The sequence below is a fragment of the Pteropus vampyrus genome, unplaced genomic scaffold (assembly GCF_000151845.1).
Source record: "Pteropus vampyrus isolate Shadow unplaced genomic scaffold, Pvam_2.0 Scaffold327, whole genome shotgun sequence".
Lineage (NCBI taxonomy): Eukaryota > Metazoa > Chordata > Mammalia > Chiroptera > Pteropodidae > Pteropus > Pteropus vampyrus.
Genome location: NW_011889108.1, coordinates 922,877 through 940,610, shown reverse-complemented (window position 1 = coordinate 940,610; position 17,734 = coordinate 922,877). Strand labels below are relative to the sequence as shown.

Sequence of the window (17,734 nt, the reverse complement as noted above, 5' to 3'; positions counted from 1 at the left end):
ATAGTGATATCTGTGACTTACTTTGAAATGCATCAAAAAAATGAGATGAAGTGATGGATGGATAGTAGGATGAACAAATTGGTAAATGCATGATAAAGTCAGTACATAAAGATACTAATAGTAGAATCTAAGTGATAGATATGTGAGTACTCACTATATAATTCTTTTAATAATCTTTTATAAATTTGAATGCATGTTGGTACAAGGAATAAGAAAGATGTTGTCTCTGTACCATTTATTTACTAATCCATTTAACTTACTGTTTTAAAATGATCATATATCAATTCAGTGTTGTATTTCATATCTAGAGTTCATATTGACAAGCGGATAAATGTATTGTAGTTAAGTTAATTTGTTGAACAAATGTGTAGCAACATTGTTCTGAAAAAGAAATGGACCATCATATTTACCTTTACATTCACATTTAAATGTAAATAACTATAAAACTTTTAGAAGAAAACATAGAAAAATCTCTGTAACCTAGAATTAGGTAGAGAGTTTTTATGTATGACACCGGAAACACAACCTATAAAAAAAAGAAAATAGATAAATTTAATTTTATCAAAATTAAAAACTTTTACTCTGCAAAATACAGTTAAAATAATGAAAAGACAAGATACGGACTAGGAAAAAATATTTGCAAATCACACCTCTGACAAAGAATTTGTATCCAAAATATATTAAAATCTCTCTAAAACCAATATTACACACATATTAAAATGGCTGAAATCCCCCACGCCCCCCCCCCAAAAAAACACACTAACAAGTGCTAGTGAAGATGCAAAGCAGCTAGAACTCTCATTAATTGTTGTTGGTACAGCCACTTTGGAAAAGTTTATCATTTTTCTATAAATTTAAACAAATAGCATGTGACCCAGCAATCCTACTTCTGGATATTTACTGCAAAGAAATGAAAACTTACGTTAACACAGAAACCTGTGCATGTAAGTCACAGCACTTATTTGTAATAACCAAAAACTGACAATAAACATCCTTCAGTGAATGAAGGGATAAACACACAGTGGCACTTCTTTATCATGGAATATTATTCAGGAATAAAAAAGGAATGAACTGCTGATACAAATAGCAACTTGGATGCATCTCAAGGATATTGTGCTGAGTGAAAAAGGCCATTCTCTAAAGGTCACATACTGTCTGTTTCCATTACTATGTCATTCTCAAAAAGACAAGTGTAACAATAGAGGTTGTTGCCAGAGGTTAAGGTTGGGGGAAGGAGGTGATTATAAAGAGGCAGCAGTAGCATGGTGGAGTTTTTTTTAATCCTGTGTCCTGATTGTTTTAGTAGTTACATAATCTATAGCTGCAACAAACCCGTAGAACTATATACAATACAACAAACAAAAGCGAAGGCATGGGTAAGCTGTGAAATCTGATTAAGGTCTGTGGTTTAGTCAATAGTCTTGTACCAGTGTCAGTGTCCTGGTTTAGGTCATTGTTCTCTGCTTAAGAGATATAGTAGGGCACATGGGAACTCTCTATTCTATGTTGGCAATTTCAATGGAAACTTTGTTCTATTTTCAAAACTTTTATGCGATTTTAAAATTGTTTCAAAGTGTGTCTGTGTATGTACACATATGTTTATACATATACACACATATGATATATATGTATATTGTATACAGTCATCTTTAATAAATTTTAATATTCCCTCTATAGTCATTAAACTAATTAAAATCCATACAACTTAAATTCATGCTTTCCTTTCAATAAAGCAGAATATTTCAGAATGGTAAAGAAAATTGGGAAATTTCATAATTTTTAGAAAATGGCTGATATCTGATTACCTAGAACACCCCAGCCAATCCCTTGTTATACAACCAGAGATTTACTATAATTGGATTTTGCAGAGAAGCAAACTTAGGTTTGGAAAATATTCTGAATCTTACAAACTAGGGAGCCTACCTGGATTACCGATGCTTCCAGATGTGAGGGGCTGTAGTCCATGGCCAGAAGCAAGGAGCTAAGAGAGACTGGACCAGGCAGATGGTTTCTGGAATCACCTAAACACAAGAATCTCCCTGTTCCATGTTTCAGGCAGTTGGATTTTCTTGTTATAGCAATGGAAGATATAAATTCAAGATCTCTCATCACACTGGGGTTATCGGCTTTGATAAAAGCCTGAAACTTTGAGAGGATAAAGGAGACATCGAACAAGTCAGATGGGGCATCCACGTTCTACCCACTCTGGAGCAAGAAATATTTGGTTCTCACTCAAGCCAAAGAGATATTTGGTGTCTGGGTAGAGGACAAGGCTGAACAGGGTATGGGGAGTAGAAATGGCCACTGATGTCTTAAAGAAAGGGGCACTATGGTATTTACCTGCACCACTCTCACTGTATCTAGAATAATTCTTGGCACTTACTAGGGCTCGGAGACTATTTGTTGGCTGGGTGGAGAGTTGTGGATGAATGGATGTAATGTTCCCCAGACTAGCCTTTTGTTCCTGGGAGGGTTCACAATCTACCAGTCTCCTCCAACTCCCAGCCCACCCATCCTCATCCTCGTCAGCCTGAAGTTTTATCCATTGTTCTTCTCTGAGCTCTTGAGGTTGGATATCCTGTGGGTAGCATCACTGTGGGCACTGATGAGCCATCCTCTGGAGATTTCCCTAGGAGTCCTTTTTCGCATGGGCCCTGGCAGTGGGCACTCAGTTGCTCTATCCTTTGAGAAGGTACCTCTGACTGTGCACAGAGTCAATGCTTTGTTTTGGAAGCCATCTTTGGCCTATTTGGCTCAGGCACATCCCTTTGAGGTGTTTGGTGTGCTATGACCCTCTGAGCAGGTATGTGATACCAAAATGTCACTAAATAGCTTCTCTGCGGAAACATGAAGAGAACAAACTTGACAAAATACCTAACTGCAATGTAAAATTCATGTATCCCGAAAAAAGTGAATTCAGTATTTTTTTCCCACAATGCTCATAGTGTTTCCATTAAAGCCCAATAGAAAAAAAAGTATGCAATGTTTAATCCCAAAAGGAAAAATAATCAATTTAAAATATAATTTTTCCTTCTAAAATGGCACATGTGTGAAATAATTTTAGACTTACAGAAAAATTGCAAGAACAGTGCAGAGCATTCCTGTATACTTACTTGTTACCTCCTTTTCTTCAGTCTTACTAGTTTACTATATGTGTTCTTTCTTTCTATCAATATACATGTATTTCTGAGCTATTTGCAAATAAATTACACACGTGAATTTTCTTTACCCCAAATAAACCATGTGTATTTTCTAAAAAAAAAAGTATCAATTATAAAAGTCAGGAAACTAAAATTGTTCCAATTCTATTACCTAATCTATACATCTTATTCAAAATTTTAAAATTCTTTCAATAGTTTTTATAGCAAAAGGAAAAAAATCATGTTTCATGATCTTGACATTTTTGCTGAATACACATCAGTTATTTTATAGACAGCCCTCAGTTTGGGTTTGTCTGATAATGATTCTTTTTTATTGGATTTAGGTGACTGCATTTTTGGCAGGGCCACCACAGAGGTGATACCTGCCCTTCTTGGTGCCATCAGGAGGTCCATAACATCAATGTGTCCCATTCCTTGTGGTGATAACTTTATTATGCATTGAATGATGCCTGCCAAGTTTCTCACTGACCAAATGACGGTGTTTCTTTGCAATTAGTAAGTATTTTGTAGGGAGGCACGTGTATTCTATTAGCCATTTACCTACTAGGTTTTAGCATTCTTTGACAAATTTCTAATCTCATAATTCCTTTTGTTGTTGTTGTTGTTATTTGTTACGTTATTCTTTGCATGAGGTGTGTATTTCTTTTCTAGTTAGTATTATGGGTTACTTCAAATAAATATCCAAAAGTGGGATAGCTGGGTCATATTCATTGTATTCCATTGTGTGAATGTATCACGGTTAATGTAATCACTCTCCTTTCAATGAGTAGTTAGGTCATTTCCAATATTTTACAATTACCTATAATACTGTAATAATAATAACCTTATGCATAAGTATTTTATGTTATTAGAGGTGAATCTTCAGGATAAATTCATGGAGGTGAGTTTGCTGGACCAAAACATAAACATGTATTTAATAGTGTTATTTATTGACAAATTTGTTTACAAAATGTTGCACCAATTTGTATTTCCATCAGCCTGTTTTCCTGCAGCCTAACAAGCAGTATGGTTTGTTGTGCTTTTTAATTGTTGGTGACTCGATAAGTGAGAAATGGTATCTTAGAGTCATTTTTTCCTTTCTCTAAGTATTGTGAAGTTGAGTATCATCATGACTGTACTAAGGTAAGGCAAGCAGAGGGCCCAGGCCATGAAATTTAGGAAACACTTAATCTCAGACACTGGCCTTGTATTCACGGGGCCCTGAATATAAGGCAGACTACAATGACAAGAAAGCTGGGCTAAGAGTTAAGCTTTAGTTCCCATCCTTTTCTTCAAACCAACCCAAATCTACATTTTTAAAACTACTTTGGATTGAAAAAAGTAAGGAACTCGGTGGATTACGTGTTGAGGTCCTCAGACAAATGTTACATAAAGTGGAAGCAAGAAGATTTTTAAAAGACAACCATAGTCTTACACAATAACATATGTAGCTCTTATGTGCAAAAAATCACACATGCAAACAACGCAGATTTTAATGAGGGCTACACATTTGGAAACTGGATTAACAGTTAATGATAATTTGACATTCTATGGCTTTCAGTTGTAAACCCAAGCCCTATGGGGGTCATAAAAGACTTTGTTTTTATTTATCTACTGGTCACTTGGATAACCCTGGTTTGATTAAGCAGTGAAAAGTGGCCAGCATTCTGCATGGTCTGGCTTTGGATATCCCTATACTTTCACCTCACACCATTTTCTCTCACTTTATACAGACTCGTATGTGTACAGTGCTCACTCCCAGCCCAGGGCCTTTGCACTTGCTGCTCCCCTTAATTCCAGGTTCTTTACTGGCAGTCTCAATTTCTTCACAAAATCCAATGTCCTGTGTACAACTCGATTATATCCATACTATGAATACAATATGAGAGCGAAAATAAATAATATATTATTAACATACATTGATTGCTTGCTATATGCCCAGGTCACTTTTACCTGATTCAAGTAGTGTTGTTTTACACCAAGTCATAGAAAGCTTTGTTCAATCCTGTCTTCGAAAACACACAATGTGTATTTATTCTTTGCACTTATTTATTTGGCAGTAAATGGAGTTTATCATCCTAAATGTCCACTATGTTCCTTGTGTGTTCCTACATGTTTTTCACCCCCTCCTAGATGTTTGCTGAGTGTGGTGTTCTTGCTCCATATAGTGATGCCCTGATTGAAGTTTTTAGGGCATCAAATACCCGCCATTCCTCTACAGGTTCTGCAGCAGGTGCTCTCAGCCCCTCATCAGGTACTACCCTTGCAGGAAAAGCACCATAGCCTGACCTCCCCCTACCTAAGGACTTTATCTAAGGATATGAATCATTATGTGAGAATTTCTGTCCTCAGGAGTGGCCTTCATCCAATAATTGAAAGGAGGTGGTTCATTCAGGTAGGCTTGGAATGGTCTCACTCTGGCTCCCTGAAGTCCCAGCAGCACCAGACTCTAGAAGTCCAAAGAAGTACCTGTCTTGGTAACACACCTTTATTGGCTGTGTTCTCTGCCATACCCCACTTCTCCTCTTCTCTCCCAGGATTTCCTGTGGTTACCTCCCAATGAAACAAGTGTAGGCCAATCCTTTACTCAAATCTGCTTCTAAGAGTAACCAAAACTAAGATAGGTTCCAAAAATCATTTTGCTATGTTGTTTCCCAGAGCACTTTCAGATCACAGGAAGACCTAACCTGATAGGGGAAGTCACACAGGTAGCTATTTCCTAATATAACCATTAGATTGAATGCCTATAGCTAGGTAGAAGACAAGTACTTAAATTATTGACTAACAGCCCTCTAGGATAATTGCCATCATCACACTCCACCCTCACAAACAAAGACAAACCAGGAGCCATGCACAAAGGTGAATCTTAATTAATTTTGCTGCATTTGGCTCCAGAATATTATAGACTCCAGAACAACAACAACCTTTAGATGATAATGAGTCACTCCTCAGACAAGAAATGAATTTGAATTTTGTCCAGGACAAGTAACCACCAACAGAAGAATTTCTCTCTTGACAGCAACTCTGTGTGAAGGAATATTTGTCTATACCGGTCTCCCCAGAGTGTGCAGATTTGGCTATGGAAACCTTGGCTGTGTGTCCCCCAGCCTCCTCTAGTTTCCTTTGCTGAGGTTGCTGTCTGAGCATAGTAAATGTGAGTGTAGCCTTGCAGGGACTCTTCCTAGACTTGCCTTCTGGGAAACTGATCCCTGCCAGAAAAAGCTGAAACGTTTTTTAAAAGAGAATTAAAATCTCAAACTGATCAAGTCTATTGATCATGAGAATATCCTAATAGCTAAGACCTGAAGTCCCCATCACAAAGGAGGAAAACAAACTTTGAAGAAATAGAACAAAGAGCACTGCTCCTGAAGGTAACCCAAAACAGTACGTCTATTTAGTTTCCACCCTCCCACTTTTGCACACTGACATTGGTTTATTCCAAATAGAGTCTATTTGCAAATAATCTCCATAAATACTTATGATCATCTACTCTGACCCCAGAATCAAATTGGGAACTTCCAGAAGAGAAGGCCAAGGCTGGAGGTGACCATCAAAGAGTGACTAACACAGAGCTGCATGCACCTTGTTTACAAAGACATACCAAAAATTATGAGCCATGGAATTGGATCGCATTCATTCCCGAAAATACAAAACACTGGTGTTGTATTTCATAAGGTTAACTCTTCTGAGTTAACCTTATTTTTCCCCCATCTTCAGAAAATTTCATTTTTAAGCTCTTAGTTGGATTAGTGTCTTCTAAAATGCTTCCCTCCTCAAGCAATATAAAATTATTTAGATACTACCAGGAAGCCAAAAGAAAAAGTTTACTTCTGAATGACTTCCATATTTTTTTTAACTGAGAGCCAATTGTTTTATAAAAGTTTTTCTGGGAAACCAACATGTAAAACAAGAAGAGGTGGAGCTGTTTGAGTGCAGGCAGCTTTGGAAACTGAGGGCTGTCCATCCTACCCCCCACCTTTCACAGAGGCCCCAAGCCCACTGCATGAACTGTAGCATGAAAGTGTCCCCCTTAAAATGACAAGTGATGTCTATGACCATGCTACCCTGGACAAACCCGATCCTCTCTGATTTTGGAAGCTATACAGGGTCGGGCCTGGTTAGTACTTGGATGGGAGACCACCTAGGAAGACCAGGTTCTGTAGGCATAAAATAAATTAAATTAAATTAAAAAATAAAGGATTGTAAGCTGACAAGGTCCTTGCAATCTGTGAGGTCAACCAAGGGTTGCCTCACCTAAAAATAAAAATAAATAATTGACAAATGATGCTGCTACTTGCATCATGTCCTCTGTGATGTCCCTCCAAAAAGAAAGTGGTTATAACAGGCCCACCACAGATGGCCAAGTGTGTGTTTTCCCCATTTTCAGGAACAAAGGGGTCATAGATCTAAATTGTTGTTACTGAAGCCAACTCAAACATGTTACACTTAGAAATAGACATTTATTAGGAAATCTTGTGTTCCCATTTTCTACATGCCCAAGAGATTTGGTTAATGGAGAGCTGGTTAACAAAAAATAACTCCATCTCCAGATTTTAAGATTTAGAATAGAAAGTAAAATACACTTGCATTTTAGTGACACTGCACATAATTTCATCTTCCTATGATGATCCAGGGCACTAGTTTGGAGGCGATGATTATTGAGTGTCTCTGTGAAAATCTGGTTGTATCTGATTTGGGCTATCATAGTGCAGGACAGGAGAGGGCTGATCTGTAAAGCATGTGTTTTAAGCATCACATACTTAAAAGAGGCTAGGGGCAAAGGCTGAGCTCTGGTTTCATAATCTTCTTTACTCCTTGTACTGGCCGACTTCTAGATCCTGAACTCACAAATTCTTTGGCCTTTGCTGAGCACCAGGAAGAGATTGACAGACATGAACTTGGAATTCTTTCTAGAATGGTTTCTACCCATGTAGTGAAGAATATTATGGCCTCGGTCTTTAGACTATCTCCAGACCCTCATTGCTCACTAGCTGTTCACTCGCATCAGTGCCCCAGGCCCATGACACCGCAGACCCTTCTCTCCTCCTCCCCTCTCCCTTCCACCTCTCCATCACAGGTTTCCCTAAGGGGCCCCCAAATGCACACCACTTTTGGGAAAACATTGGGCTCCTCCAAGCTCCTTGCCCTGTTCTCTACTTGGTCCATCCAGATGTAACAATGTGCTCAATAGACAAGCTCTATTTAAAGAGACCTTTTTTAAGGGCCCAAAGTAGTTTCAGTGTTCAAATAGAGGGGGTTTGTTGGCTTACTTTTGCCTCCATCTCAAAATAGTTTCTATCTACAAGAAGCTTGCTACCTAGTAGGAGAAACTAAATTATATACCCAAAATAATTAGTTAATAATTTAGGGCAATGTGCGTTTAGAAACTAAAATGTGGTTCCCTTGCATTTCATGTTATTGAAATCCCAGATCTCTATACATCCTTGTATCTGCAAGCCATGTGTGCATTACACAGAGTGTGTCCTCAGCAGACATCTGTGATTTTTATGTGATCTGATTTGAAGTAAAAGGGAGGCCAGTGGGCTTAAAGGTATTGGGGAGAGCCTGGTGCAACAACAATGATTTCACCTGATCTTCCACAGCCTAAAGAAAACCCCTTAGTGGACACAGATAGGCCCCTGTGGCCCACCTCAATGGTTCAAGTGAAGGAAAATAGTCCCAGTGCTGGCCCTGCAAGGACATCAGACCTCAAAACCCAGACATTGGCCTTGCCAATATGGCTCATTGGGAATTATTTCCTTCTTTGGCAGTAGAAGCTCTTTTAGGTATTGACCTGTCTGGGGTATCAAAGGTGCTTACCTATACTTCTCCAGTCTTCTGATGTAAAGGGAAATGTCATGTTTCACGATGGCTGTCAAGACCATAGAACATCGAGTGTGCCCCTGAGAGGCACACACAGATTGGGGAGCTTCATCCACCTGCCTGCATTCTGGCCATAGTTTATTCTTAATTTTCTTCATCATCTGCCCTGAGTAAGATAGCCTTGTACCTGACAGAGTCATCATTCTCCCTCATCTTCCCTGTGGGCTCACCTAAATGGATAGTTAGAATGTGCATTCTGGAGTGCATAGGGAAGTCATTTCAGGTGGGGAAAGAGAGGATCCAAGGTAGGGTTTAAGGGCTGAAGACGGTGCATTCATGTGCTCTGATGAGCCCAAAGGAAGCCCAGGGAACTCTGGGTAAACTCTGGGAGCTTCGCTGCTTCAGTTGGTGCCATTTGTGTTGTCTAAGTGCACGCATGAATTCTTCATTTATTTGAAATGTGTACATTAGATGTCTAGTGTATGCCAGGAACTATTGTAGGCACTTGGAGTATAACTATAAATAAGCCATACAAAGATTTCTGCCTTCCTGGTGCTAAGAGTAAAGGAGTCAGATAGTAAATAAGCTCATGCCCACCAGGCAGTTAAGAGAATAGTGGTGGGAGACAGCTGTGACAGTCTGGCAAGGGTATCTGAGAAAGCTCTAATGAGAAGTGGAATACGAGCAAAGCTCTGAATGAAGTGAGGAAGCTAGTCATGTGCATATCTGGGGAAGAGAATTCTGGGTTGAGGGAACAGCAAGAGCAAGGACCCTGAGGAAGGAGCATGCTGGGCATGTTGGAGGAATTACCAAGAGCTCCTGTGGGTGGAAGAGAGGAGATCAGAGTTAATAGAGGTCATACCCTATAAAAACAGCAAAATAGAACTTCCTGATTTGATGAAAATGCTCTACATCTATGCTATTTAGTGTGAGAGGCACTAACAGCCTCTGGCTACTAAGCACAGGCATATGGTAGTGTGGCTGAAGTACTAATTGTTAGGTATATTTGATTTTAGATAATTTAAGTTTAAATAACTCCATGTGGTAATGGCTGCTGCACTAGTCAGCACAGATGTGGACATCATGGGCAGCTCTGAGGCCTCTGATCTTGACCCACAGTGAGACAGGTCCAAAGGACAAGTGGTCATGTCTGACTGACCTGCATCTCAGTAAGCTACTTTGGGTAATGTTGGGTTTCTTCAAATCTTGCTCCACCAGCTGCTCGTTGGGCAATGGGCATGTTCTATGCTTTCTCAATGCTGAGTCTCAAGGAAACCAGATTCCACAGGATTCTTTGTGAGGACAGAGGAAAGATAGAGACCCCTGCACCTGTTAGCACATCTGCACCTTTATAATTTCCATTGCCGAAGAAACCTTGCTTTTTGTAAAAAAACAAAAAACAAAAAACAAAAACAAAAACAAAAACAAAAAACAAAAAACCTGAAACCCAGAAATGCAAAAAGAAAGAAAAAAGTCAACAATATGCCTATCATTCAGAAGCATCTAATTTCTGCCATCGTGAAAGAAATGATATATTCTACTTTCTACCCTGGTTTTTTTCTTCAGTTATTATTTTAAAAAGAAAAACTTTTCCAGGGCAATAAATAAACATCTGTACCATCTATTTCATTACTGTGTAGAATTCTACATAGAATTCTTTCATAATTTTTCTGTTTTTAAACAGTATTGTCAGGAACACTCTAGAATGAACACCCTTACATTCTTGTACATGTGCTTTTAGAAAGTGAGCTTCCATAGGAAGTCCTGGATTCTGGGCTGCTTGAAGTCCAGTCCTGTTCCATGTCCTGTACTCTCTGGGCCTCCTCTCCTTGCTATTTGGTCCACAATGTCCATGGTCACTTGTAGTCCACTAGTGAAAGAAAGAACATAAAAATAGCTGGGCTGTTTTGTATGCTCTGTAATTTGTTGGAATCTATTTTAATCAAAATTGACTAATCGTTTTGGTGTAGACACAACTTTGCAATTTACAGAGTGTGCTTCACTTATACTTCTAAATAAAAATCTGTGAAGGTTTTGGTGTGTGGGGGGGTGGTATCCTGAAATCTAATTCTTTACTTCATGTGGATAGTGGTGTAATTCTAAGTAGTTTCCGAAGACAGAAGTCTATGCTGCCAGGATGCCTATGTTGTCTAGGAGAGCAGTTCACACAGCACTGGCTCTTTGATTGGGAAAACTTTCAACTGGCCACTATCATCCTGGCCTCCCTGTCATTGCCATGAAACAGACTAGTCAAGAAGCAAAGTCATCAGAATCCCTAGAGCAGAGGAGGCACCTCATCTTTGGAGAAGCAATTAAGACAAAATGGAGTTTTCTTATAGCCATGTTTTGGTGTCCAAACACAGCATATAATACAGAGCTCTGGAGTGAGAAACCACTGACTGGGTGGTTCAAGATTTTAACTTCTCAGAGCCCAACTTTGTCCTTGGTAAAACAGAAATAACAATAAAAAAAGGAACAACACCTATTTCCAGAGTTGCTGTGAGAATCCAGCCAGCTCAGGTATATAAAACTGTTAGTGGAAAAAAAGAAAAAGAAAACCTAAATAAATATCCACAGACAGGGCTGTGTGACGACACTCACCAGCAGTATCTTCACCCGTCAGCATGAAGTTCATTAGCTCAGGGTCTGAGTTGAGGGCTAGAAAAAGTGGCTGTCCTTTCAGTCCTGGTTCTCTACCTCTCCAAGGGGACTCTTTGGACATGGCCTGCCCTGGAATGGTACTGTAGGTTCCTCCTTTCCCAGAATTTCATGCAGAGGGACCTTCAAAGTGCAGCTCAGCCTTTCCAATATAGCCCTGACATTCCAGGTCACTTATTTCCAGAGCAAGGTTCTGGATACCATATAGTTGATATAGCTGCTTATCTGTAAAGAGAAACAACTATGAAGACATTCAGACTGCCTGGCAACACTACACAGCCATCATTTGAATCAAACATTTCGACTTCCCAGCAGCTGACAATTGTGCATCTCTACTCAGGCAACCCTCAGTCTACCCATGAATCTCACCCATGAATTATGTATCCCTGAGGGCTATTTAGTTCCCTTCTCTGACAGATATAAAGACAGTAATTTTCATTTCCCTTTATTGTTTAAGAGACCATATGGGAAGTGATGCTGCAGAGTAAAAAGACTATAAATTTCACAGACACAGCTCTGTGAGGGAATGTTGTGTGGTCTTAAACTCATCAGTGACAGTGACTAACCTGGGCAGAGACAATGCCCGCCCAGCAGGAGGAGGTGGCCCTCTCTAAAAAGTGATGCCTCAGAGCTCCTGTCCTGCAGGTCTGTTGTGGACAGGTGCTGTGTAGATAGTGCGTCACCCACTTCCATTATGAGACCATCCAAAGAAGGTCCTTGTTTGTGATTTGAGTGAGCGCATCAGAATTCCTGTTTTCTCTCAGTCAACTAGATAAAAGCAGTCCTAACAGGAAGCTTCTATCATTTTTCTACAGTACCACAGCTGTCTACATGCTGATTAGAGACTCTTATTGGCATTTTATGTGCATTTTAATTAACCAAAATTTTTTTAAAAAGTACCTTCATCATCTGTGGGCTTCATCTGTGTCTGGCTATGTAGGAATGTCAGGTGAGGCAAGAGGGACACTGCTGTGGTGGTCTTAATGTCAATGGCATTCATGTAGGTGTTAGATTCACACGAGTACCCACCCGAGTATTCATCTGGTGCCTCAAGTGACTGCCTCTGAAGCCACCTGAGGAAGTGGCCAGCATGCACTGCAGTGTGGTCCAGAATGTTTCCAGCCTGCAACAGGAGGCCACATGTTTAATAACCTCCTGTAGCTGACAAAGGAAGCTAGGAAGCTAATGACCCTCTTTCAGAAGGAAATGTTCCATTTCTTTTTTAGAAAAGAAAAGGTGGAGTAAAATGTGACTCCATTTCTGTATAAAATAAGCACATAGAGTAGCCCTGGTTTAGGATGAGTTTGTATGAGTGTGCCATGTGCTAACAAGGAGAAAATTTGCAGTGGAGTGCCACAAATTAGATAACCAATTAGAGCAAAAGCATCCTCTACCCAGGCATGTAGAGTGGAAGCGCATTGGCAGGACCCAGCCCTTTAGCATCATGGAGCACTGGTATGCCCTCTGAGAGGAGGTTTGGTCAGTGTTGGAATTATCCCTGCTACTTCTTAAAAATCCCTCTGTCTCATAATAAAGAGGGGAATCTACATACTGGTATGTGTGCCTTCTGAGAGTGCCAAATTCTATCCTCTGATAAATTAGACCTTTACCCCCACCATCCAAAGCTCCATCCGAAAGATCTGTGAAGTAATTGGCTTCTGTAAAATTTTATCTTCTGAGGGATGACCCAAGAGCCCTGTACCTGGGAGTTTTCTCTTCCTGTTATTGGCAAGAGTTCTCTCCTCTGGAGCATTCCTTCTGGGAGGAAGTACCTGCAAGCAATAACAACAATAGTGACCTTCCTGAGGGCTTCTCCTTATTCCAGGTTCCACTTCCACATTCAGAGTGCTTCGTAGACTGGTTCCTTTATTAATCCTCTCTTCTCTTCCATTCCAACACATTTCTCTCTTGCAGAGCAACTACTCGAGTGATACAGAGAGCGAGGACAACTTCCTCATGATGCCCCCACGGGACCACCTGGGCCTCAGTGTCTTCTCCATGCTCTGCTGCTTCTGGCCTTTGGGCATCGTTGCCTTCTACCTGTCCCATGAGGTAAGGCCTTCCTCCATCAGTCACACACATGCAGCACACCCAGGCCAATGAGGAGGAGAGTCCAAGAAGCCATTCAGCTCATGCCACCAGTAGGGTCTGTACTTTACAGTTGGAGAACATGCCAGAGGAAGTCAAGGCCCCCTCATCTCATTGTCATTGTGGGACTGCCCCGTGGCACCTGGGGCAAGGTAGGCAATCTTCAGGAAGAGGGCTGCGTGAGAGAAACAGGTGTCCACTAGGAAAAAGCAGATAGTTTGGGGAGCTTGGAATCCAAGCAGGCACTTGGACCTTGCCAGTGGAATTGACCCAGCACTGGGAAGCACCATGCCCAGGGTGAGGATGTCTGACTTACTAAGAAAGGAGTCAAGCATTTTGTTTTCTTTCTGAAAAGCTCATACATATAAAATAGATTCTAGTTTCACAGCAGCCTGTATACTCCTCCCAAACTTTTGTTGTGCTAGAGGAAATGCTATGGAGTGGTCATGCTCACTCACAGCCTCCTGGGGCTGAGTCTACTGAGGGCAGGTTTTACTGCCTCTCTCCCATTCACTCAAAGCAGGAGGGCACTGTTAACATTGGAGCTATATTTTAATTGTCAAATCTTAGAATGCAATTGATATTTTTACCTTAGATTTCACTAGGACAGGTGTTACCTGTTCAAAGAGATAAGAGTAAACATCCTATAGAAGAATCTGCAGGGTACCTGGAGGAAGTGAGCCCTGGATAAATGGGGGCAGCACAGGGAAAGATTGCCTATGCAGCCACATTGAGAAGCTGTCCCTGTCCTGGCTGCTCCACATAGCTGGGGGTGAAGACTCTGTCTCTGGAGCAGGGCAAACTATGCATAAAGTTTTTGTCTGAAAGATTGTAACTATAATAAAAATCAAGGTCACAATTGCAGAGATTGGCATTTAGAGTCCTTTCCTAGAAAATAATTTTATTTTTCACAGTGTAAGAACCTGTTAGACTTGGGCCTGATGAGTCATGATGTTTAATACCTTCAATGATAAAGAGGATTCTGATTATTTGTTCAACAGTGAATGTGAAACACAGTTTCTGGGGAGGCCTCTGGTCACATTTCTTAAAGTTGAAGGCCAGAGTGTAGGGGTTGCCTTCACTGTTGGAATAAGAAGAGAACCCTAGGGATCCCTGGCTCTCAGTCCTTTTCTTCATTGTGCTTTGAAGGTGGATTTCCCTTCAGTGGGACCACAGCAGAGAAATCTCTGGAGGTGAGTGCCCTTCACAGGACTTACATCCAAATCTTTCCACATGGAAACTCCCAGGCTGATGCCAGGCCCATGCAGCTCTCTCCTTTACAGTCCACAGCTGCGTGGTTCTGGGTTATGCTGCAGACCTAAGTGCGCTTATACCTGACACACAGGCTTCAGCTCAGCCACAAGGGTGCCATGCATGCTATTTGTGCCTCTACAGCCTGAATACAGACAAAATCTTCAGCAGGCATTTGAGGGGAGGAGGCAGCTGCTAAAGGGAGAGTGTGCACACACAATAGAATGGACAGAGTCTGAGAGTCATTCCACTAAATTAAATCAGTGCTTTCTTGGGCAAGCCAGCTAGGAATTCTACACTGGGCACTGGAGAGAGGCAAGCCAGAGTCGTCTTTCCATGGTGCTTTGTGGTTGCCACCAATGCCTCCTGCTGCCCAGAGGTGCTGGGGGTAGGGATAGTGATGTCAGAGTAGATCAAGCAGCATATTGATGAAGCCAAGACTCCCCCACTCCAAGTTCCAAATGCTTTTCACAAGGAAATCTTTGACATCAGTATGACTTTAGTTTCTTTTTTCTTTTATCATAGATCATATCTCATGTAGTCACTGTCAATTAGACGGTGACTGCATTTTGTCAAAATAACCACCGTAAGGTCAAGAAAACACATGAGGCCATTCCAGGAAAACAAAAATCTCAGTGGTTGGATGACATGGGGCAGTGAGGAGACAAATTAACAGGATCTTTGAACTTACAAAACCCAGGATATTTTTTGCTTTGTCCTATCCTAGCTGGGCCCAAGCCAGTAGACAACTTCTCCATGCCTCAGTTTCCTGATCCATGAAATAGTGTTAAAATTACCTGTGGTGTGGATCTGACAGGGTTTATGGAAGTGAAGTTAGAGAAGGTTCCTGGAAAGCAGCAGGAAACCCATACTGTCAGTACACATATGAGTCCCTAGGTGGAGGGACACCTGAAAGGAGACATAAAATCTCCAACAGATTTTATAATATGAAAAAGGTGTTAAGTAGTAGTAACAGTAGTCATAAAAGTGTTTGTAAAGTGGGTAACATGTTGCTCTATTAGGTGCTGGTCTGTATTAAGTACTGTGCATCTGGCTTCTCAGGGAGTGGACCTGACTAACAGCATCGACACCCCTAGCACTGTTAGAAATGCACATTGCCTAGCCCCACTGCAGGCCTGCTCAACCAGGTCCTCAGGGGATGGGGCGCAAGAACCTGCATATGAACAAGCCCTCCTGTTAATCCAGATGCTGCTTCAGTTTGAGTAGTACTATTGCACACACATGATCTCATAGCAAGTCTGTGATATGGCACCGCCATCACATCATTTTATGGCCATGAAACCATGATTTCAGTGAGGTTAGGTGGTATCCTAAGGCCAGAGATGGCTGGCAGTGGGCTGGGACTGACAGGACAGTCTGCCTCTGAGACATCTCTGGAGAACGCAGCTGTTTGGGCTTGACTGTGATGAAAGACTCAATGTGGAGGCCCATGGAGGAATATAAGTGTAGCATTTTTTTACAACTTCATTTTATTCTAACCATTAATTGTTTCATACAGCTCCCAATGCAACCACTTTATAGAGAGGAAAGTGTTGTGTGCAATTTTGGTAGATATAGCTAAGAAACGATGCTTCTGAATGATGTCGAGGATAAAAATGAATCCATAATTTTGAGCGACTGCTGTAAGTTATTTAATGGGCACATTTTATCTTATGTAAATTTTCAATGAATCTAAAAGTGAGAAATTATTATACCCATTTTATGGATGAAAAGAACATGAAGTTTCAAGGGATTAATTTATAGAAATCAGAGAGGTAGTAAGACTGGGTACATGATGCAAATACAAATATTTCTAATCCTTAAAATCAAATTTTCTGTAGTATAAATTTGACTTTTACCTGTCTGAAAACAAAAATAGAAGCAGAGTACTTATTTCTAAATCCAGTACACCACCCTACTTGGAGGTTGGTGTAGTGAGGAAGAGAAGCCCATTCTAGACAAAGCTGCGATGTTTGCCCCAAGCACCTTTACTCAATCCCAGCTTGAGGCTGAAGCTGAATGACCTCCTCCAAAAAAGTCTTGGGCCTGGAACTGGGCATTGGGCAGGCTTGAGGATTACATGCCCTGCATCTGCCCTGCAATGTCTCCTGTATTCGAGCCCTTATGACGTTACCATTTCATTTCATTTCATAAACTGTTCCTTTCTTTTACTAACTGCAACATTATAACAATAATTAAATGCAAAAGGGATATTAAAAATCAGATTATATAAGAAACAAGAAAAAGCTCAAATAAACAATCTGACCTTACACTTAAATGAACTAGAAAAAGAATGGCAAATAAAACCCAAAGTGAATAGAAAGAAGGAAATAATAAAGATCAGAAAAGAAATAAATGAAATAGAGTCTAGAAAAACAATACAAAATATTAATGAAATCAAGGGCTGGTTCTTCGAAAGGATAAACAAAATTGACAGTCTCTTAACCAGACTCATCAAGGAAAAAAAAGAGAGGACTCAAATAAATAAAATCAGAAATGAAAGAGGAGAAATAATTATGGACTTCACAGAAATACAAAGGATCATAAGAAAATACGAGCAATTATACGCCAACAAGTTAGACACTCCAGATACATTCCTAGAAACATAAAATCTTTCAAGACTGAATCGAGAAGAATCAGAATATCTGAAATGATCTATTACCACCAATAAAATCAAATCAGTAATCAAAAACCTCCCAAAAAACAAAAGTCCTGGACCTGATGGCTTCATAAACGAATTTTACCAAACATTCAAAGTATTAACACCTATTCTT

At 40.4% G+C, this 17,734-nt stretch overlaps 1 protein-coding gene and 1 pseudogene across 1 annotated transcript in view; both read left to right on the top strand.

Moving 5' to 3' along the window:
• The window catches only part of SYNDIG1 (synapse differentiation inducing 1), a 159,479-nt gene that overhangs the window by 43,392 nt on the left and 98,353 nt on the right, over positions 1-17,734 (top strand). Inside the window, exon 2 of the mRNA XM_011378010.1 lies at positions 13,536-13,673. Within this exon, the coding sequence (XP_011376312.1) occupies positions 13,536-13,673 (138 nt within the window). The remainder of the gene's footprint in view (positions 1-13,535; positions 13,674-17,734) is intronic.
• On the top strand, positions 7,188-7,306 carry LOC111730678 (annotated as a pseudogene).